At 38.5% G+C, this 24,474-nt stretch overlaps 2 protein-coding genes across 4 annotated transcripts in view; one reads left to right on the top strand and one right to left on the bottom strand.

The window, feature by feature from the left end:
• plppr1 (phospholipid phosphatase related 1) overlaps window positions 1-10,322 on the top strand; it is a 56,651-nt gene extending 46,329 nt beyond the window's left edge. For 2 of the 3 annotated variants that reach the window (XM_084934866.1, XM_084934867.1), the window contains exons 5-8: window positions 1,372-1,622; window positions 2,836-3,012; window positions 8,244-8,375; window positions 8,934-10,322. In XM_084934866.1, coding sequence (XP_084790992.1) covers window positions 1,372-1,622; window positions 2,836-3,012; window positions 8,244-8,375; window positions 8,934-8,966 — 593 coding nt within the window. In that variant the 3' untranslated portion in view covers window positions 8,967-10,322. The other variant, XM_084934868.1, reaches the window with a different exon arrangement.
• Window positions 10,323-13,096: 2,774 nt separating this feature from the next.
• The window catches only part of grin3a (glutamate receptor, ionotropic, N-methyl-D-aspartate 3A), a 65,489-nt gene continuing 54,111 nt past the window's right edge, over window positions 13,097-24,474 (bottom strand). Inside the window, exon 10 of the mRNA XM_084934865.1 lies at window positions 13,097-15,001. Coding sequence (XP_084790991.1) covers window positions 14,437-15,001 — 565 coding nt within the window. The 3' untranslated portion in view covers window positions 13,097-14,436. The remainder of the gene's footprint in view (window positions 15,002-24,474) is intronic.

Below are 24,474 nucleotides of genomic sequence, written 5' to 3'. Positions count from 1 at the left end.
TGTTGTTGAGTCACAGTGATGTAGTGTGTTGAACAGCTGTAGATAAAATGGAAAAACTTTTTAAAAAAATGACATCGTAGTTGAATGAGGACTTTTCTGTTTTTACAGTGAAGTTGGATAATGTTTTTGGCTCAAGTATCAAGTAAATATAATTTGAACCAATGCGTTTAAATGATGTTGACTGCTTGAGCATCAGATGTCACATTTTAATTAAATTTAAATATGCTGCTAAACTCAGTGAGGCTCAACTGTTGTGGGCAAAGATATGTGATATTAGCTTTTTTCACCAGAACGCTGCCCAATGCAGACCAGTGACCAAAGGCCAGGCAAATACTGGGATAGAGAAACCTCTCATGTAAAATAATGTTTGTGGAGAAGCCTTTGCTTTTACTGATGTATTTCAAATATTGCTTATATGTTTTTGTATGGTAAGCTAACAGCTGTTATCATGGAAAAGAAAGGAAATGAAATATATTTTAAAAACAAGGACAAGTCCGTGTGTCAATTTTCTATAAAAGCTCTATAAAACCTTTGAATTTTGATTATTTTATAACAACGCTTTACCAGAATTGGGCAGACAGACTCTGTTCCAGTAGAGAGAGTCTGCTGGACTTTCCTGTCATAGTTGAAGAAAAAAAACTTTACAAAACACACTAGAAATTCAATCAGCAATTCACCTGATTTATATTTTGAGACCTGTTAAATTTGTGAAATTGTTAAGGCATTTCCTGCTCACTTGTTCCCTCCCCTCTCTTCTCTCACTCTAACCCCCTCCTCCCCCCAGTTCCCTCATTGCCCTTCACACAATCATGTCCCCGTGCCCCTCAAAACCTCCCTCTGCGACTCCCTCACCCCACCCGCCTGGATGACAACACAAAGCACATTAATTTCATGGCTAAGCAAGCTAGATAATCAGCAGTCATATTTCACAGCAAAAGGAATGCAGACGTAGACACTGGTCAGTGTTGGTGGGCTAAAAGTGTCAGCGCCATCATTTATATTAAACGCTATCTTATTTTTATGGTCTGGATTTGGCTTGCTGTTGTCCATTTTTCCTCACCTTCCATTTCAACATTAGTTAACTTGCACTTTGTTTTGATTCAGACTGGGTGGTCCGCATCACTCAGACAGACCACCCATTCTGTCTGAGTGATGCAGACCACACTGTGACATCTTCAGTGATGTCTGCACACGCACACAATAGTCACGATTTAATGTGGTGGAACTGGGAGCTAGATAAACACCCACACTGGAGGGTGATAACTTATATAAACCCTTCTGTGTTTATTTGTGATTGTTTCATTGCTCTGTGTTTGTGTCTTTTCACGTGCTCTTCTCTCCTCTCCCGTCTGTGTGTCTGTGGTGCCGCAGGTGTGTTTGCATTCGGTCTGTTTGCTACAGACATCTTCGTCAATGCAGGCCAGGTGGTGACTGGAGGTCTCTCGCCCTACTTCCTGTCTGTTTGCAAGCCCAACTACACTGGCACCGAGTGTCGCTTTAATCACCAGTTTATCGTCAACGGCAACATCTGCACCGGGAACCACGTGGTGGTGGAGAAGGCTCGGCGGTCGTTCCCATCTAAGGACGCTTCGCTGAGCGTTTACTCTGCCGTTTACCTGACGGTGAGAGGACCGCACCTTATCCTTTATTTCAGAGACAAAAAAAGGCTTGAAAAAACATTTTAGAAAACGTATATCTAATGTAATGACACAGTATATGTTTAATTAAACAGCATGCGATATATTTTAAGGCATGAATGTGTGTAACGATATTTGCATTTAGGTGTATATTTCATTTCCTTTCATTCTCCCTTTGTAGCACATGTGAACACTCACGTTTGTGTTTGTTTATCCCATTTTAAATTAGAAACCAACCAATAATGTGTAGACAAAGAAAATTCTCCAGGGATTCAACCTGAGCATAGTTAATTAAAAGCAATGTCATGTTCTAGTTTAGAATAGAAGGTAATTGGTTTACTCGTCTGTGGGGAAAAAACCAGACAGAAAATATATAATTTGAGCCGGGCTGCTTAAAGTTGTACTGCACATACCTGTACTGTATGTGGAGTTAAAAACTACTGAGTAAGAAGGAGTATTTGTTATAAACACAGCACCTTTGGTTCTTTGATGGAGGAATTGGCAAGGAGGGACTTCATGCTATTTGAAATTGTGGTGAGGAATATTTCACACTAGCACAGCGACAGTTTAGGCGTTTTTAGAAAATTGGCTGGAGGTCGCATGGAAAATTACTTTTTGAAGCGATAATTGAAGAGCAGCTGTTTGACATCTGAGTGACAGGGTGAGGGCCTCATCTTTGGAAAAAGGAGAGTGGAAGTGCAAATTTTATCAACAGGAGCAGCAGGAATACAAGAACAGATTGTTGTTGATGAAAATGAATTCGATACCTTCGCTACTTGATTGGAATAGAGGTAGATGAAAGTTCAAGAGGTGAAAATATATGCAGGTAGACCTTTTTGTTTTTAAATGCTGACAGTCCTCTCACTTATTAATGGGTTCTCTTGTTAGGTTCAATTTTTTATTCTCTGTGGGGAAAAAAAGATCTCTCTGTTTTGCAGAATCTTGCACTACTATGATGTAACTTTTTCACAGCCTTTCCTGACTGATTTGCTATACCATGGGGGCTTTGCACTATTTTGAAATGTTAAAGTATTTGACTTTATTTTAGTGGGAAAAGCTCCAGTTGCTCTGCATGGGACCTCTGTTCCTAATCCACCTAAACAGAAGAGCAAGAGCCTGTTTTTTTTGTTTTGTTTTGTTTTTGTTAAAGACATTTGGGACAAAGAACCGTCTAATCTTTCCACCTTTCTCCTTCTAGATGTACATCACCAGTACAATCAAGACCAAGTCCAGCCGCTTGGCCAAACCAGTGCTCTGTTTGGGCACACTCTGCTCCGCCTTCCTCACCGGCCTCAACAGAGTTTCAGAGTATCGAAACCACTGTTCAGATGTAGTGGCTGGATTTATACTGGGATCAGCTATTGCATTGTTTCTGGTGAGGACTACTAGAACTTGCATTAGGTTTGGGAAGGTGGTGGAGAAGGGGTCGGAGAAGAAGAGAGAAAAGAGAAGGTGGATTCTGGTCATGAGCTACTTTCAAATTATAATATTCATTTTGAGCTTCATTTTGGAACAAACCCAAACTGGTAATTGGATGATTAATTCAAGCTGCAGCTTCCCAAAGCCTTTAACGTGGGTTTGTTTTCATTTCAAAGTCAACCATGTGAAAATTTATGCCTTAAAATTCTTATATACAGCAAATATTTTTATGTATATCTTTGATGAAATTCATTTTAGTGACAGTGCAAGTGTTGGAGAGGGCACCAAGTATATAAAAAGGTGAAAAAAGAATGAGGTGTGATTTATGTTATGCTCAATAAAGATCTGATAAGGGTAATTTAAGCTACATTGATCAAGTTAAGAATACACTGGCTGATTGTGGGGTATTGAAGAGAAGAAGGAAGTGAACAACCCAAGATTCAACCTGAAATCTGTAAGCGCAAGGACAAAAAAAGAGAAGAAAAATGAGGTAAACACTACTTTTAATTAATTTTTAGATCGTGGAGGTAACCAGTGATGTGATTAATTCAGATTCCGTACTCCAGAGGTTAGGCATCCTGTTATTTACCTTCGTAAAATAACTGCCGTAGCAGTTGCCGAGGATAAGATGTGCAAAGTGGGCTCATCTTTCCAAGCAAGACAGCAGTTTCGCTGGGCTGCTGTCCATAATGTAAAATCAACATCAGTGTCCTGCGAGATTTAGTCAAACTGCTTGGCTTCTGCTGCAAGTTAATGTGCTTTTTTCAGACTATTCATCATATTTTATGCTGTTATTAAATGCAGGGTAATAATTGCAACTTAAACTGATCACGTTGTTTTGTGCTGAATGGGAAAGCTCACTCAGGAGAAAGGAAGGTGAAGGGGACCCCCCACCCCCTGCCCCCACCATCCAAAAGATTTATTTAATAACCTCAGAGGCTTCATTACTTCTAATTGCCGCTGAGTCCTGAGTGCCAATGCCGGAGACACATGGAGGAGAGACTCAGATAAGAAGAAGAAGCTAGAGGTTTGTTATTTGTACATTGGTTGATATGAGGGGAAAATCAGAAGTCCTTTTACAGCTGTCATCTGTCTACAGTGATGGTATTAAAGAGCTAATGTTTAATATATGTAATGTTTTAGTAGAGTGTATGCTAAATGTGTATGCTAAACTAATTAGAACTAAATACCAAGGACAGCAGAGATGAGTGAAAATGCCAGAATCTTGATTTGGTCACGACTCAAAAAGTGAAAAAAAAAGGTCACAAATTAAGAGTCTGACTCAACATTGCACCAAAGAAAGTTAGCGGCATTGGAATAGTGTGATTTACATGTGCAGGTGAAGCTTGGTCTTGGTTATTCTTTAAATAATTCCTGCTGTGGTCACATCTTTTTCTTGCTGCATAATAATAATAATAATGTATACTTTATTGATCCCCGTGGGGAAATTACTGTTGCAGCATTTGACCCATTCACTCAGTGAAGCAGTGGGTAGCCACTCAGCAGGTGCACCGGGGAGCAGTGTGTAGGGACTGTACCTTGTTCAGGGGTACCTCAAGGTAGCCGTTCAGTGGATTCAAACCCCCGACCTTCCGATCATGGGGCCACCACTCTACCTACTGAGCTATCCCTGCCCCTGCCCATGAGGAGGTGGACCCACTGCACCTGTTTCTTTGATAATTGATAGTAGCTTTCAGTGATTAAACTGTTAAAAGTGATATACATTATGCCATTGATCTTCAGGAAAAGATAAAAGGAAATGGGGTTGTCTGTGCAGGTTCTCACCCATCCAGGTCATGGTAGTCTTAAGGGCCTTGAAGTGTAAGTCTAGTTGCCTTTAACTCAAGTGCTTAAAGAAAAGGAAATCTGTCATTACGTCATTGAACATTATTTTCAGTTTATTATCAGCATACCATGAATGAAGGTTGACCATATTCCCCTGTATTTGCCTTATATTTACAATGAAGCTTATCAAACTCGTTTCACATGAGAACTGAGCCAAGTTGATGGACTGCTATCTTGCAGGAAATTAATTGATAAAGAGAGAGCTGAAAGCAGGTATAGTTTAAATCCTGCTGCTATCAGTGCTCACAGAGAGGAGATCTGAATGGACTCACCAAACAGCAAATGCCTTTGGTCTTTCAAGAGATTTGTCCGCTGCCAGCAGATTGAGGGATCATTGTTAAGCACTTGGTTTTAGAATTGGCTCCGGGATGATGTTGGTAACATAAGATATAAAGCTGTCCACTTGATTCACGGGAAGGCGCATGCTGACTTGCTGAGTCTAATAGAAGCTAAATCCCCTGAAATTTGAAAGTGGTTCCAAACTAATTCACAGCATGTAGAAATGACACCTAAAAGGCATGCATGACTCATATAGGTCGCAACCACTGTAAGAGGTAATATTACAATTCATCTGCTATCAAAGATGAATTGATAAAATAGGGTCTTCAATTATCTGCATAATGGGCAATGTGAAGATAGAAAATAACTTTGTAAGGGTGGAGATGCAAACCGTATCACTTTGCTGCTTAGAAGTACAAGAGTGTGACTGGATTGGGATGGAGATTTATGCTGATATATGAAATTATGTAAAGCATAAGATCATATGGTTACATTCAGTTCAATTCAATTCGATTCAGTTTTATTTATCTAGATCCCAACAGCAGTCACCTGGAGGTGATTTATATTGTAAGGTAAAGACCTGACAATAATACAGAGAAACCTGAAACAATCAAACAACCCCCTTTGAACGAGCACTTGGCAACAGTGGGAAGGAAAAACGTACTTTTAACAGGAAGAAACGTCCTGCCACAACCGGTTGACGGTGAGGGGACAAAAAACACAATTAAATAACAGTTACTGAACAGTGCATCTCAGGTGATGGTGCAAAGTAATCCAAAGTCATTTCATAACCACCTCAACAAACTACTTTCCACTGGGGGGGGAAATAAAATAAATAATACATTGCATTGAGTACTGAACCGCCAACACAGTTTCAAGTTTCTTTTAATCACAAGTCTGGGAAAAAGCAACATTTTTGTGTTGCAAAAATCTGAGACCAGGAAAGTTTCTAAATGGTTTTTCAATTCAGCGTTTCAGTGGCAATCTTCAGATTCACTTTGTCTTCATCTGAAACAATAGGCGGCAGTTCACACACGTCTGTTTTTGCATGAATGACAGGACACGCAATGGGGAATGAAAAAGCAGGAGGTGGTTCAGTTTAATAGAAATGTGTTTACAACAGCCACATCAACATGCAATTTAAACTTGTTGTGATAAAAATGTAAAGAATTGTCAAACAGGATAGTTATTTGTAAATTCTGCCCTAGGAGCTATAATTCACTCATTTACTTGGTCTGGGAGCACTAGAAATTCACTGCCCATGAACAGCCACAAACAAGAAAACCTTGAGCTTCCTCCTGCTTCATTTTCTCCTTTGCTGCTGCCTGAGGGCACGGTTGGTGTCTGGTGGGGTGGGATCTCCCTCAGGCTGCCTTCTTTGATTAACTAGTCTGTGGAGGAGTTAACAAAGACTGCAACCTTACTGGTGTCTCTACCATTAAAAATTCTGACTAGTGGACAAAATGGAAAAAATACAATTACCTGTAATTTATAAACGTACAAATGAAGAAACACAGCATCTGTTTTCTGCACCTGTTAGCCCACAAAGATTAGCACCCTGAAGCATTTCTGCTGGCTAGATGAAATGATATCCAGCTTTAAGGGACTCACGCAATGTTTGATTGCTCTTTTATACCCATATAAACTTTATATCACTGCAGTAAAAGTTGTGATGTGGAAAATGTAGCCACGTCACACCAAAAAAAAGAAAAGAAAAGCCCACCAGAGAATTTTTTAAGGTAGCAAAAAAAACCCTATAACATTTGTCCCAAAAAGCAATTGAGAAAGGAAACAGCTGGCTCTTGCTGCGCCATTTAAAGCTGAAAGGGAACAGGATGTTAGTTTTCCGAAACGTTTGTAGGTACATGACACTGTATGGGGGAGGGCACTGTAAGATCAAACCAGCAATCCTGAAAATGAAAATAACAACCAAAAGGGAGACAGCCTGCTCCAGAATGCCCTTTGATCAGCAGACTCACACTGGGCTTCAGACCTCCATTAGCTGTTGTATTTTAAAAAATCCACCAGATGTGGCCCTGGATTTCTTTTAAAATTTAAAAAAACAAATACTAATTGTCAGATCAGTGACTAGAGGAACCTGTACCTTAAAACAACATCACAGCTCATGCCTCCAAACAAAATGACCAAGGTCATCCAAGTTCCTTGCGACTGGTCTGTATGAAGCAAGACTGTAACATGAAGATGCATCAAAATTGACTGCATAATATCCCCTTGAACAAAACTAATTTTTTGGGCGCTCATCCAGTAGTTCAGTCCAGCCCTTGAGGATTAAAATGACATTCATAAATAGAGAGACGTGTTTTCCTTTCCCTCAAATTCACATGCATTTTTGGGAACAAATGTTATTTGGGAGAGGGGATCGCTCTCTTTTACTTTCTCTCTCTCTAACAAACGCGCGCACGCACACACACACACACACACACACACACACACACACACACACACACACACACACACACACACACACACGCTGCGTAGAGTTTAGTATGGGGGGAACAGTTAATGATGAATAAAGGATTTTCAGAAACCTACTATAGAGACTGTCATTCTCCTATCCTCACCTGTACCTTTCCAAATGAGCCATATCAATTCATACAATGACCAAAATCAGCTGAGCTGCCCTTTCCTTGAAATTTGTGAATTAGTGAAATCTCAACAGCTGTTGTTGTGGATTATCATACTATTTATTACATATATTCATAACCCTTTGGATGAATTGTAGACACTTGATCTTCAAGTCAACATTTCAGTTTGCCCATTTATTTGCAAAACGTATCAGTGATCAACCTCGACTATACCTCCTTAAATCGCCGTAGCAACTTTACTGATGATAGCATTAACCTCAAAGCACCACTGTGCAGCCTCACCAAGATGTGAACATGGCTGTAACATCAAGCTACACTACAAAGTCTCTTCACTCGTTTTATAGAGTGTAAACAACTTTTTCGGACTTTTTGTGTTTGAGTTTCTAATGTTCGTGTGATTTGGTGTGTCTTTCTGCCTGTCTCACTATTAATGTTAAACTGTCCTCATACCTTACAGGGTATATGTGTGGTGAATAACTTCAAAGGTGTCCACAGTGCAGCGGCAAAACAGAAGACTGAGGAGTACCGCGGTCTGCCTCTGATGACTTTCCCCCGTGTGGAGAGCCCACTGGAGACCCTGAGCGCACAGGTAGCTAAAAACACTTAACCTGGAATCCCATAAACTTTAATCTCTATGATGCACATTATCTTTCTTCATTAATTGGCAGAATTCCCTCAAGGCCTACAGCTTAAAGCAAATTCCTCCCTTCAGATAAGGAATTCTGTAATTCTAGAACTTGGTGTCACCGTAATTTATTGCCATGTACTTTTTTTCTACTTTTTCATGCCCTTTTTAGAAGGTCCAAGTGAGGGTGGTGCATAAATCCAAAGATAATTTTCTGTTATCAATAAGTTATTTGGTTAAAAATGTACTCTCCTTCTTTCTCTTTCTTTCTATCTCCTTTCTTTCTTTCTTTGTTCACTAAGCAATGACACGTGGCAGGCTTGACGTTTGCACTTCACCCCTTTCCTCCTAACCAAATGCACAGAAACTTAACACAGAGCACTCTTGGCACCAGCTGACACGTGATTTCCTCTACCTTTTCATTTCCACGCTTTCTGTTTCCATCCACTTCATTTCTTTCTTTGTCTTTCTCTACCCCTGTCCCCTTTTTCCCCCCATACTCCCTCCAACATCCATTTTCAGAACCACTCGGCATCGATGACAGAGGTCACATGACTAAGGGGGCAGCACCGGGTCACGTTTGCGTCTCCACAGCACTTCCAGACACAATGACGAGGACGCATGTCACGTGGCTCCGAATGCTTACAAAAACCACTCCTGATATATCTGTTTAAATCACCTGGGGGACAAAATACACCATGTTTGCAGTGGTTTTCATTTAGTTGGGCTATGCTCAGTTCAACCTCCCAAGGCACACAGATCAGGCAACAATATCACAAATCGCAACATAAGCACAGATTGTTTTTCCAGGTTATTTGAGATCATTGAAACATGGGACATTTTTTTCCTCCAAGGTGTGCTGTTTGTAGTTAGAGGACGGTGTTTTGTACATTTTGTATGAGCGAGTGCTGTAGCCTATCCTGACGATGTTAAAACCTGCACACTTCCTGTCAGCTGACTCACTCTGTTTTACATCACATCCTGCCGGGTGAAATGCCTTGTCAATCACCACATGTACCCCACTCGGTAAGAAAAATCTGCTATGGAAAAAAAATATTGATGTTGTTGTTCTGTGGTGTTTGTCATTTGTACAGAAAAAAGACAGAATCCTTCTTTTTATTATCTCTGTACATTAACTGACCATGTCAGGTCATATTTTTTATGGATTTTTGTTAATATGTATGACTATTATGATCCATTTGGACCTGTTTGCCTGCTGTAAACCTGGATATGTTTTGGTATCAGTTGTTTGGGGAACAACTCCTCTCCCCTTAGGAGGAAATGGCAAGGATGAGTCACTGAAATGCTCAGAAAATGTGTTTTTGCACCTGCAGTGACATGTCATCAGGCTAAATATACAAAAATCTGATTGGCTTAAATGCATGGTATCAGTGTGCTTCACCCCAATTTGCAGATTTACTTTGATGTTAACAGGAAGCTCTCTATGGAGAGATCCAGAGGAGCTAGCCCATGCCAGATCCGTGTATAGATTATGCTGGTATGGTTTTCCAATTATATTTACTGAAATTCCAATGGAAGACATCCCTAATAAGTACATGGCGAAAAATATAAGAGATTCTTTTCAAGTGAAACTGAGTAATTTACTTGAGGCCTGGTTAGCCCTCCTCACTGAAAACCAGGCTAATGACTCCTGCTTCACTTTTCCTCCTCGAGGTACCCCTCCCTCTCCCCAACCCACCAGTGGATTGTGATGCAATGTTGTGATTCCATTTCCTATTGGAAGATATGCCCAGCATGAAGAGAGAAGTCAAGATGTTTTATAGATATTACTCATTATCATTGTGATTACAATTGTCTTTTACTTTGAGAACAAAAAAAGGCATTTCAGCTGAAATGCTACATATATTTTCTTTCTTCGTTTGTCCAAAAAAATTAAATAGTCAGTAGCAACAGTGTGTCCTCTTGTGTTTCTTTTTATGTACTCAAACGCTTCAATGAGAATGGTAACTTTACATTTACTTAGAAAATATGTGACCAACGACAAGGACAATCCATCTTGACAGTCAGTACTTGTAAGTTACCTTGATGCAAGAAGTGTGAAACGTGTCTGTCCTTGTGTTTGTCTGAATATCCAGAGATTTGTTTTCATTACTTACCATTTTTTCCCCCTGATTTGAGCCTTGCAGTGTCACTTCAGCTGCATACAAATCCTACTTCCTTTGCTGTGTCATCTGCATGCTAAAAATGCAGTCACATTATCCTTCCACTCAATAAGTTTCTGATTATAGGCCAATGGATAAATGTTGATCTGAGCGATCACAGACTGTTGGACCATCCGCTGTGATGTGACGTAATATAATGTATGAAACTGGATGGGTACCCATTAGATTAATTAATTTTCCAATACCTAAACACTGTGCATCATCATTTCTATGAGAGTGTTACATACTCCTGAATGTTAAAAGTTGAGCCAATGTTAACTCTTGATTTCATTTGAATAGTAAATAGATGGATTTTTATTTGCAAGATGGAAGTGTAATGCAGTTGGTCCTTAATCACTAAATGTCACTGGATTATTACAGGGACAGCCCAAGGACATATTGCATTCCTAGGTTGAAGAAAACCAAAACAGGTTTGTTATTCAAGATGTTTGAGTCACAGGACAATTTCACTGAACAAACCTTCAGTTCAATCAAAATATTGCGACCATGTGCAACAGACATGCAATCTCATTGCCTTTGAAATGGTTGCTTTCTAGTTAAGCACTAGATCTGCAGCCACTTGCAGTCAGTTGCCATCTTCAAGGTGACTTTGGTATGTTAGGATGGCAATAAAACGACAATAAGACAGTGAGTCTACTATCGAAGCTGTCTGTGTTAATACAGTTAATAAACTGTGATAAATTGATGTAAATTGCAAATCTTTTGTTTTCTACATGCACAGAAATTCACATTAACAACTTAAAACCATAGACTTGAAATGTAGAAAATCACACAGGCCTGTAACCAAAATATAACCTGTTGGCAACCCTGTGAGTCGAATAGTCTACTGGAGAGGAGTTGTGCTCATAGACATAGACAGACTGACTAAGATTGATTGATTGATTGATTGATTGATAGGTTGATAAGATTCTGATGAGAAAAAGCCACATATTTCCAGACATATTGAAATATGCTAATATTGACATGTTCACTCAAAGCCTAACATGTTAAACATAAAAGCAGTCAGTTATTCTAAAACAGAGTTGTAAGATTACTGCTTTTAGAGGATATGCATCCCTGGAAACTGAACTGTGAGCTGTTGCAATGATTTTTTGTTTTAGACCATCTGTTTTAACAGAGTGCGGCTACACCAATGGCTTCATAGACATGGTATCAGTAAGCCTAGAGTTGACTGGGAGTGTATGCTCAGTAAATGTAAACATTAATTAATCTGGCGGTCAGTGTTTGAATCAAGCAGTCAACCCTGAGACCATGACCCTAAATTTTGAGTTTAATAAAGAACGTGTACTAGTACACCTTAAGGGTTGTTTTTGAATGAAAAGTTAAGTAAAACGAATGCCGATGACTGAAATTTGAGTCTGAGCCTTCATATTGTTGCTTTGGGGGTGAAGCCAGAAGAAAAACGGGATGTTTAAGTGAACCTGTGTTTACACAGGCACTCAAAAAAAAACACCATGAATATGGCTTTATTCTTCTTTCATGTTATAACTTGTGACAGGCAGCCCTTCTTTTCCCTCACACCACACCCCTGTCCAGCTGCTACCTGTGCTACCTAGAAAACTGATTAAAATGAGCATAGTTGTGCTAAAACCAGGTTATTTAGCTTCTCTAGTGATTCATCCTGTTACAGCCGCGTCGACTTCACTGATGTTTATGTCATAGCTAAGCAAGGCGTACACGCACAGAGACACAAAGAAAGCTGACGGCTCAGTCTGTGCACTTGCTCTTTTGCTCTGTCAGGTATTCATTTCAGCTGTGACAGCCTGCGCTTACCCTGCAGACACACTGGCTAAATAGATAGGAGCTGTTTGTGTTTGTGTGTGCGGCAGTATTTTACCATGCCCTGTCTTCGTAAAATGTCATCGTTAGCTGTTCTGAGTATACCTTCCTGTCCAAATTGCTGTCCCCTAGCAATATGAGTGAAGAATAGCAACAACCAAATGTAGTTTTCAAGGTAGGGAACAAACCTCTGAGTGGTTTGAGTTTTTAAATATATAGCTGCTGTACGTTTTTATAAAATAATCTATTAAAATGAGCTGAAATAAGTAACTACAGATGAATCTAAATGGTGAAGCTTTTATAAATACAAAAAAAAGTCTGGTTTGCAGTGGCTGTCAGCCATTGTTCTCAAGTGTCAATTCACACTTGTCTCTCTTACCGAAGCTGGGGACTCGTAAGTGCAAGGAAATACCTTAAATCCTCTTAAAATCATTGAGCTTTTGGTCTTCCTTTGAGTCACTTGGCAGTAAATCCACTTTGCTGCCAGATATAAATGAGATTAAGGATTCTAAAAAAACCTGTTTGAAATAAGTTGTTTTGCAACGAGCAGCGTCAAGGTTTTGGAGGCATAATAACTTAAAACCAAGGTTGAGCTAGGAGCAAGCCTCAGAGTCTTAGCATGCCACACTCTGCTTTCTAATTTGTACAGGAAATCATTTACAGACCTGTAAAATTGAACATTTTTAAGACACTGGGGGAAAAAAAGAAATGCCGCAACTAAGATAAGTGCAAATAAGATATTTAATAACAGAACATGTCCAAACCCAAAGAGAAATGATGCAAGGAAACAGGGCCCCAGAGAGGGAACTGTTGTGTTGTGTTCATTTTTGAATGCAAATCACATTTAATAACGTGTCAGAGTTAAACTAGTGGTCTGTGTTCATACAGTTACTATTTAACAGCTGGCTTAAATGAGGAACTGAAAAGTGTGTATTTTGTGTCACAATGTTACAAGAGCACCAGTATGACCTCAAGAGCCTGGACAGAAAGGTTTTGTTTTGGGTCCCTGACCGCGGAAAAAGCTGGAGACTGTTCAATTTAATCCTGTTTTAGGTTTTATGTTGCCAGCTTGCCATTGTTGTGATCTCACTGTGAAATACGTCTATACCCTAACTCAAACTCTGACAAGTTAAGGTGACTTTGTTTATTCAGTGTGCATCAGTGAAGTGCAGGACATTATACAGTGAACCATAAATAAGATTGTGTGTACGCTTATAATCCACCATAAGATGTCAACCTGGTGTTCATTACGTATGTAAATGTGTCTTGCGAAAGCTTTATCTTTTTTAAAAAACGATTACATCTAACCACCCCACCGACCCTTTCAAAAGCTTATTAGAGAAAAAATACCCCTAATCAATACAAACATGCTACCAAAGGCAAGAAACATCAATGGTAATAGCTGAAAGATACAAGGTTTCAGCAAGACACACAAACATGAAGACTTAGATGACTGGGTTCAACCTCAGGTCATTTGAAATCCTCAGTGAGTCTTAAAAGACTCAGGTGAATTAGTCTATTAAGCTTAAATACCAAAGAGTCCTCATATCTGTGATCAGGCTTAATGTCATAGCAAGCAAATCTGTACCCTTGGAAAAATGAGGTTTTAGGGGGGGAGGCATGGCAGGGACAAAAGGAAGAAATAAACAGGAAAAGGGTAAAAGAACCAGATAGGCATGAAAAGGAGTTAAAGAAAATGGTAATATAAGGGAAGTTGAGAGGGGGAAGGAATTGCAAAGCTCTTCAGTGATACAACAGAACAGATTTGGTTCAAGATCCCTGGTTCACCCTTATCCAGCACCTCTCATCTAATTCAATCTCACTCCAGGAGTGAGAAAATGTCCTACTTGGAATTGCAGAGCAGGATCTGATCACTGCCAAACATTTCAGTGCAGTGTTGAGGGGAGCTCCAGTGCCATAAGGAGGATCCTGCCATTGGAAATCGGTGAGGGTTCTAACTTCAGAACTCAGGCAAGGATTTGTTCCGGGACCCAGCTGAGGTTTTGAAAACTAGTCCAGTGTGTTAACCAGGGTTTTCTTTCCTGGACAAATTGGGACTGGCTTCACAACTCCGGACATGTGTTTTTGTGTTGTTTAATCTGCTGGTGGGTCTGGGTATACTGAACAAACTGGTTAGACTGGTGTGAAGTGGGCTGACTGGGTGCAGTCTGGTTTGCTTGCTGGTTTTCTGATTGGTACTGTTCAAGCTCTCTCTTCCTCCTCATGGCAGACTGCAGCTGCTGCTTGATTACAAGGATTTGACTCTCCAGTTCTGACAGTTCTTGAACCAGCGGGTTCCGTCCCACACCCAGACCTGGACCGCAGTCGCCCACTCCCAAAGCACGGCACTGCCCAGAACCGCCCTGCCCTGCCCCCAGTCCTTGGTCCAAACCCCTCCCTAACAGGTCAGAGCGACCATTAGAGGTAGTTACTATAGGCAGGGGTTTCTCCAGCAGAGGGAGAGAGTGGGGATGAGGGAGGGGAGAAGGGGGCGGTGGAGGAGGGAGATCCTGGGATGACGGGCGTTCCAGGTCATTTTGCATCTCTTGAGGAAGGATCCTTCGCCTGTTGCAGTGGGACGACTCTGCAGGATTCCAAGGCGCAGACTGGTTGTTTCCCTCATTGCACCTGGAAATAGGAGAAACCTTCATCAGTTCATCTGCATGTTTACTGTACAATATAAAGCGCCTTGAGGCGACTTTTGTTGTCATTTGGCGCTATATAAATAAAATTGAATTGAATTGAAATGTTTCCAGTCTGAATCCAATATAAAATCAAGGCATCAGCTATGGCTAAACCATGAGTTGCCACTGCACACACAATTCTGAACGTGTTATATGACAAACAGCAATTTACACAGAGCTGGACTGAAAGAGTTGAACAATTTCTAGAAGATTGCTTACGGGGGTAAAGACTGGAAATGATTGCTATGGGGGTTACATTGAGAGTCTTGGAAGAATAGCTGTGTGACTGCTTACCAAGAAATAGTTTTTCGCTTTTCCTTAAATATGTCATTGCATGAAAAGGGTGTTCTTTGGGTATTGTCCTGTTTATTGTTTATTTTGTCTACACAAGCACCACGTTCTTAGGGATGACTTATAGCTCTGCTGGCCGATCAGTAGACAACATTTAAATATCATTTTTGAATCATCATGAAACTTTGGACATTTGTTTAACATAGTTGAATCCTACTGACTGTGGTATTCGAGTAAGAGACATTGCTTTTTTTCTTGAGATAGCACCTTTCTACTCTACCTGAGCAGTCAAAGCGTTTTACACAACTTGCCTCATCCATTCATAGCACTTTTTTTTTCAATTAATTTTTCTACATAAGTGCTTTTTATCTAGCATTCAAACACATCGTTCCTCTGATGAATGCATTGGAGAGCAACGTGCAGTTGGTATCTTGCTCAAGGATCCTTGGCATGCTGTACTACAAGAGTGTGAGTATGGTAATATACTGATGTTTTTTCTAACAGGCAGACAAAATCTTCTCATTTGGTGCATAAAAGATAATAGTTTTTTTTATTACTTAATTTTTAATAAAGGTTTTACATATTTTTTTTACAACAGAAAAGGAACACAACAAACAAACAAAAACAACAGTAACAAAACAAGCAGTCGACTGAAAAACACAGTTTTTTCCCTACAAAGCAATTCTGGCAGTGAGAACATGACTTTATATTCATGAATTGACAACACATCTACAAATGTAAGAGCAGCCTCGGCGACGCATACAGAAGTTTATATAGATGTGAGTAGGCACAAACAGGAATAAAAAAAAAAAATCCCATTCTAATTTCGGATAGATTTCAACCACTTGTCCCATCTTGTGGTATAAATATTAGCTTGCAACCTTAACAAAAAGGTAAGTTTTTCCATTTTATTAATCTCCTCAACAACGCTCAACCAGTCATCCAGAACAGGGGGGTCAGTACAGAGCCACTTACGAGTAATTGCTTTTTTCGCTGCAGCAGTAAGAATCTTCAGGAGATATTTGTTATTGCTTGTTAATTCTTCGGGTAAGTCTCCTAAATAAAATGTTATGAAGGGCCGTTGTTTTGATTTAAAGCCTATAGTCTGTTCTATCTTTGATATAACATCTTCCCAAAATTTTGGAAGTTTTCGACAACACCAGAATATGTGGGTATGGTTTGCAACAGTTTCCCCACAGCTCCTCCAGCATGTTTGTTGTTTTGGTGTTATGAAAAGTCGTACCAAGTTTTTCCAACTAAATTCTCGCCAGTATGCAGAAGATGAGGTTGAAGTAGCAGTCTCACACATATTGTCCCATTGCTCAGAAGTTATAACTGTGGACAACTCTCTCTCCCATCGTTCCTTTATATAATCTGTTGAAGTTCCCCTACTTTTTAATATGCCCTGGTAGAGTTTAAACATAACTGGCTTACATCCCTTAATGTATGTTTGCGAAATCAGATTAATTATTTCATTAGGTTGTGTATTAATTTCTTTAGTCACTTTTGAGGACAAATATTGACACAATTGTAGGTATCTGAAAAAGTCACTTTTTCATAGCTCATATTTTTTTTGTAATGTTTGAAAACTTTGAAGACCATTCTTATCCATTATTTTACAGTATACATTAATGCCTTTATGTGACCAGTTCTTAAATTGTAAATCCAATTGGTTTGGTTTAAACTCAGTCATAAGCCACCCACTTAAGTACTTGAATGTGGTTCCTTAGATTTAGTTCTTTTACTAACTCAAACCAGATAAGCAATGTAAAAGATGCCAAGGGGTTCAGTTCTTTCTGACAAGCTGTTGCCAGTTTCTGATCTCCTATCAGGGCTTGTATTGAAATGACCCCACACATATTCTCAATGTCTTTCCATCGGGCCCCACAAGTATCATCACACCATTGTATAACTATTTTGAGTTGAGCAGCAAGGTAGTAATCTCGGAGACTTGGGAGGGAGAAGCTGCCTTTATCTTTATGAATTAATAATGTGCTATATTTAATTCTAGGTTTTCCGCCCGCTCCAAATAAATCAAGATATTTGTTTGTCCCAGTCATGGAACTGAGATTTGGGGATTTTGATAGGTAGAGACATAAACAGATACAGTAGTCTAGGTAGGACTAAAAGATGATAGATTTTTAAAGTGATTCTGTAGTATTTCAGGTCATTCCAGGTAATGAGGACCAAACCCTCCTCATTTAATTGCTTTTTGCCTCCCTAAGGAAATGCCGGTATATCTATCCTGTTAAGCCCGTGTACATTTCTTGGTAAAATGAAACAAAACGAAACAATTTTTTTAAAGAAAAGCTGTGGGTGGATATTAGCTTGGCTTAAGGCCTTGCCAGTATATAAAGACACCTTGACTAACTAGCAGCCAGATGCTGCAGATCAAATGCACTTGATTATCTGACCAATAGCAAGTGTGACCACCACTAGTTTGGTTCAGTGGAGCATTCAGGCGTGTTGCCACAGTCTTCCCAGGATGGGCGCTACAGCAAATTCACCCCAAGTCATACCTTCAAATGTTCATGTTCACGTACATCTTAATGTCAGTATGACAGTACAATAAGATTAAAAAAACAAGTAAGTAAGAGGCTGATTGAAAGTGTTGCTCGGAAGAAACCTCCACAGGACCTCTGCACCTTTCAGTTATTGAGTTTATCATGAGCTCCTCTGTATACCAAAGCACTCCAGAGTCAAATGTGAGGCCATCTGTACCACAGCTACTGGGCCAGGCCATTGCAACTGGGTGTTGCAATGGCCTGGTCAAAGTCCTGACAAAGTCCAGGCAGCTGTGTGAACCTGCAAACCTCAATGAACTGAAGAGACTCTGTCAAGAAGAGTGGGCCAAAAGTCCCCTATGTGATAGACTGATGAAGTCATACAGAAAATGAAAGCTTCAAGTTATTGCTGCTAAAGGCGGCTCTATGAGGTCATGCAGTGGACGTTTTCCACATAACTGTAGTAGCAAAGATCCTCTAGCAGGTAATCCACCAAATGGATGATCTGAGTAATAAGTACTGGACCATTTCCCAGTTATATTTGTGCTCTACTTGTAGTCCAAGTTCTATGGACCATTTAAAACGCTGCTGAATGCAAGTAAAACATCCATGTGGAGAGCATAAAAAGGGAATGCATTTGCCAAACTGCGATCTCAAAAGTATTGGTTATCTTCCCACAATGACAGTTTGTTATTAGCTTTTTTAAAAAGCCCTACATTTGCACATTCATTGTTGTCCCCAAAGGCTAGGCCATCAAAAAACAGCCGGTGGGTCTCTCTGCTTTGTTTTTGGAATTTCTTAAAGTACATCTCATTATCTGACTGGCTAAATGGTTATATTGCCAATTGAGTTTTGTCAGAACTTTGAACCTGGTGTTAAAGTTTGAAAAACCACAGGAATAGCAGCAACTCACCAAATAATATTTGGCAGATGCTTGGATTCAGTCTTATGCACAAGTTTTTTAATGAATAGGCTATCGCCACATGTAGGTACTGAACACAAAAAAAGAAGACATTGCCAGAGCTCAATATAGAAGTCAAATTCATGTCCAATTAATTTCCTCTGCCACCAGCCCTGATCCCCAAAACCTTTCCTATCCAACCCCAGGTCCACTGTGATCTTTGCGCTAACAAGCACTAGCAGCAGTAATGTGGACTGAAGGTCCAGAGAGACATTACTTTGACACAACACCACGGATTTCATGTTCATTTGCACCTTTAACATGTGTTACCTTACAAATCCTCTCTTTTCCTCCCTCCCCCCTTTTGCTGTCCTCCATTCTTAGTAGCACTATGATCCTTAATCATTGTCCAATGTACATCATTCCTCTTGCCTTTTAAAAATCATTTAATATCACGTAACATGCAACGTAGAAGGATAACAAACAAGAAAATATAAATTCACAATTCAAAGAGGTTTGACTAGCACTTCAAAGCTACACAACCTCTGAAGAACATGTAACTGTAGTTCACCTTGGTGATATGTCAGTTTCTTTGATTGTACTGACTATGAAAATAAACCCATGTTAAATAAATAAACAAAGTGTCAGAGCACTCCTTACATTGTGGTACATCTTATCTCCTGTTGTATAAATAAAGGCAAATAAATAAAGGCATTTACACTACATAAATGAGAAGTTGAGAAGATGAGTGTTCTGTTATCACTGGAGAAAATACCACTGTGTCCTTGCTTTTATGCTTCACCAACCATGGAAATGTTTGCTAGAGGCTGATGTTGCCCTTATCATTTAAACTGATTTTGTATATTTAGCTATTATTCCATTGCTTAGTTCAGTTAGTATATAATAAGCTTCATTTATTTCTTCATTGTCTACAATTGATTTATTAAAGATTATGAGCTGTTTGGTTAAGTTAGAGAATTAAAAGCCAAGGGAAATATTCAGTGTTACAATTTAAAGAAACACACAATTTTTGTAAAATATGCATTTAACAAAATTATATTTATGATTCAAAGTATGAAAAGTCAAGTTAAGAAAACATATTTTATGTATACAAACTGTAGACCATAATAAAAATACCTCCGATTTCCTTAACTGTCTGCTCTTTATTACTGAAGATGAAAATACAACTTTAAAGTATATTAAGGACCAATATAGCATAAAACATATTCCCTCTCAACTCCAATGTTTGCTGTAGGCCTTATTGAACTTGAAGTCTAACAAAAGAACAAAATTTCTTTTCTTTTCCTTTCCAAAAAGAAACTTTTTAAAATCTACTGGACCACCTCTGCAAGCTGAAAAAAAAACTAACATGATTTTATTAAAGCAGTGAAGATGAGATACTCTCATCACACAAAGTAAAGCCTAACAGACGAGCTCTTTGAATCAAAGGAATTTTCACTTGGCGATAAAAAAAGTAACAAGGAGAATTTAATCTGATACTCCAGACATCAAAAGAGACTGTAAGCTAAAGCTGACACACAACATGAAAAGAGTTGTTTTTAATTTTATTAAATTCATATGTGCATCTTTTTGACAGGAGGACACCTGCACTTGTGTCTGCAGTAAAAGACGGAACATTTTGAAGTCTTGAGATAATCATGGAAGTTTCAGCATTTACAAATGTAACAAGTAGGAAGTTCTTCAACTATTCTATAACTATTACATTCTATACAGGTCAAATTTGACTAATTTTAATGTTTGAAATAAGTAAAAATAAAATAATTTTCATCCTTTAAACCAGTCTTTTTCCAAAGTAACCCAAAATACACAAAAAATGTAATATTTAAATTTTTCATACTGTTTTACAGATGTTAAAAATTTGTGTACACTGCTCAAAAAAGAACACCTTAAAAACAATGAAAATTATGCTGCATATTCTGACATTGACTAATGCATTAATGTTATATTATTGTTGATTTAATATTTAAAATTAGCTTTTTTTAATATTATAGCATTAAACACAGTGTTTAACATGGTTATATGATAAACCCCATAAAAAGTAGATAAAATATATTTGAATCGTCACAGCTGTTATCTTTTTATCTTTTGGTAAAACAGGAAATTATGTTACGTGAAAATAGATGTATGTATGCATATCAATTGATATATATTTCCAATTTCGGTTTAAACACTTATTATGAAGGAATTCTGGGCCAGATCAAAATGGAACTGGAGCATACTGTGAAGGCAGGAAATATGACCAGTATGTAAGGCTGAACGAAGTGAGATATTCACAGGTAGGTCCCCAGTGTGTTTGAGAACATTTAGATTTAAAGAAATAGAGGTATGAGGTCTTTGCACTGTCAGCACTAAAGCATTTGTGGAAAATTAAGGCTTTTAAGCCAAAGGTGAAATAAAAGGAGTCAGTTTATAGACTTGTATACTTTAATGTTAACTGACATATATTATCCTTCTTTTCAACCATTTTCTGCTTATATTATTGATTATTTATTGTTTGTTTTAAAGCACTTCCACTGCTCTGAAAAGTGTGAGATAAATAAAGATGATTCTTTTTCATTAGTATTCTACAGCATTTCCTCCTTTCGCATTAACTAAAAAGCTGGATTCCTTCATTGTTTATCCATCCATCTAAGCAATTTTCCTTGATTTGGTATTCAGGGTGTTAACTCTGAGAGCGGCCCCTTCATCTTTTATGAATTGGTACAATGATTGAAACAGTGTTCACACCATTTCAATGGAAAATATATGAACACAGACTTTACTTTTTTTGCCCTTGTAGAAATTACCACCATGCAGTGACCCACAAAATATAATGCTTATCAAGGTCAGAAAGAAAAATGTGCAACATAATGTGTGCAACTCACACTGAAGTCATGTCAAAATTCGAATCATTATTTTTCTGCAACATTAGAACGTCTTCTTCACATAGCACACATTTTTATTTATTTTCTCCAGCCTGAGACAACTTTCCTCTATAATAATGTACTGGATCTATGCTTTAAAATCAAGATGTATGTATAGAAAGACTGTTGTTTCCATGTGTAGTTATTTAAGTTTTGGAAAGTTGCTCACCTTTGGTTTTGGAGTGTTATGTTCCGGTTCAAGTCATTTCCTGTTATATTTTGTAATCATTAGTCTTTGTGTATTCTAATCAGTTTTACTTCCTCCCTTTAGTAGTTTTCCCATCCTTGATAATTATAATCTATGACCTGATTAATCTGACCGGCGTTGCTTTCTACATCCATTCCCAAACTACCAATTACTCTTCTGTGTCCAATTACTTAATCACTCACCCCAGTATATATACACCCATTTGTTCTCCCATATTGTCTTGTTACTACTAGTCCAGTTTTCTAGTGATTTTTTTTCCTGTACCCTTTTTTCTGGAGTTCCTGGTGTTTTTATTTGTTTCGGCCCACGTTTTTAGTCTCTGGTTTCCTCTTGTATGATATTTTGTCATGTTTTTGAATTTTGCCTGCCCTATGTCCGCATTACTTGTGCTTCAATGCTGCCTTTCTGTGTATTACCACTGGTTGGATTAAAGGTTAGATTTTTGGTCCTCCATTGAAATTCTCACAACCCTTCCAACATATATGAAAAGCCAAAAGCAGAAAGATTCAAAGAATCATCAATGATAACTGACATTAAGTGACACATTACATAAAAAAGAAGCTGGGGTAGAGGTTGGTTGCAAAGCAGCTTGAAGTGTGAAGTTAAAATTACCTAAACAGCACGCCCTGCAAGAGATTTGCCAAATGCATATGGCTGAACTATTAGCTTGATTTTGTTTCCAGCCTGAACTAAAGATGCACTCGATTTGAATTATATTCTTTATATGAGAGGCCAAAACAAAACTTGGATACACCAAAACAGCATCCGATAGTATTGAAAATCACAACTTCCAGTACTTGCAGTTATTTTTCCATCTTATGTCAATCAGTGAAGTTTTCTCTCCCTACTTACACTTACCTGCAGCAGTTCTCGAAGCTAAAAAGATTTTTTTTTAAATTGCATTTTATTCACCAGTAACTTTTATTTTCCTAGCCCGTATATCAGTACAGATGTTTCTATCGACAGTCAAAACAAGACACACGCAGCTTGCTATGCTGAGGTCAGAGGGTGTCTTTTATTAAGCAAAATATAGAATCGCTGCATTGGACTACAGCGTAGAACACCAGTCTCAAGTAAATTACTTTAAAACTAGCTTACAGTTTTTTTGTCTCTTATTTTGACCTGTGTCAGCAGGTTTTTAAAAACATGCCACAAATTCCATCTAAGCACATGTCAGCCATGGCATGAATCATATCTACATTTTAAATTTTCCTAAATGAGACAGTGGGATTAGAAAATGAAAACCCTACTCAGATAAAAACAAAATAAAATAAAATAATGCATATTAAATGGAAGGCCACAAAAAAAGAAAACTGTAAATAAAATAATATGAAATACAATGTTAAATAAGTGTACTGCTTATTAAAAAAAAAACCCAACTAATTTACGTAATTTTAGTATTAGATATTACGTTTTTAGTACTTAGTATTAGGTATTAAAGAGATGGAACAATTCTCCACTACTGAAACAGAGTATTGTAGCTGAATTGTAACTGATATCATTGGTGTATTCAGAGCGACAGATAATCCTATTTTAGCCTGGCTGTCAGTCATTGCCAGAGCTTCATGACCTTAACACTGTGCTTGATACCAAAGCATGCAATCTTAACTGGCCATCCGAGAATATTTCACGGTATTACAGACACTGCTGCTAATTATCTCACACAGACAGTGTTCTCTGCTGTCTGTGGGTTTTCCTACATCCCAGTTAACACACTTAGGAAATGAAATGTGCTATAGCTTCATCCTAAGTGGTAGTGATTTCCAATTTAATTTCCATCCATGTGTTCCATTTGGTTATCCTGTATAGCGATTTTCAGTACCATACAGTACAGACTAGGACTGATAATGATGCATTTTGGCATCGTTTCGCACAGTTTAATTCTAACTGAAACTGTCTAGAGTATAAAATCCTGCACAGGAAGATCTGATTTCAGTGCTCTGATTGCACAAAAGACACTTTTGCCACACAAGTTTTTCGGCAGAGCACTGACAATGAGACGGTAATAATTTCTGACTCTTAGACAGCATGCAGAATAACTTGATTGAATGAGTATAATTATGCAAGAGTAGGCAATCCATCCTCATTACCACAGGCATCCCTCACATGGCCTCGGCTCCATAATTATTAAGTGTATTTAATCCTCACTTTAAGTGCTCCACCTGAGTGTGCTCTCAGTGTGGAGTGAGTAGTAGATGTGAATATGCAGGACAATCTATACTATACTATAAAATGGAACTTTATTTTGCTTCTAAGGGGCGACCAAGTAAAACCAAATCAAGACAAAGGGTGGTGGTATGATTAGATGCTTGATGGTTAAATGTGAAGAGGGCAGGGCTACGCTATGGCACACAGTATTAAAGTGTATGCAACTAATATGTACTAATATGTGCAATTAAATGGCCCCATGCAAAGGACACTGAAAGTGCCTACATAAAGACGCTTTCATGATTTACTGATTCTCCCTTTCTCACCCGCTGTTTTCAACAATACCACGTGACGTCAGCGTGAGATTATTTTCTCAATTTCCCTCACTGATAATTGGCTTCCAACAGATTGACCTTTCTATTTAGTTTTTGATTAAAAATG

Source organism: Perissodus microlepis, chromosome 7 (assembly GCF_051167445.1).
Source record: "Perissodus microlepis isolate ML-2025 ecotype Zambia chromosome 7, ASM5116744v1, whole genome shotgun sequence".
NCBI lineage: Eukaryota > Metazoa > Chordata > Actinopteri > Cichliformes > Cichlidae > Perissodus > Perissodus microlepis.
The sequence above is the reverse complement of the archived record's forward strand: the minus strand, read 5'-3'. Positions and strand labels throughout refer to the sequence as shown.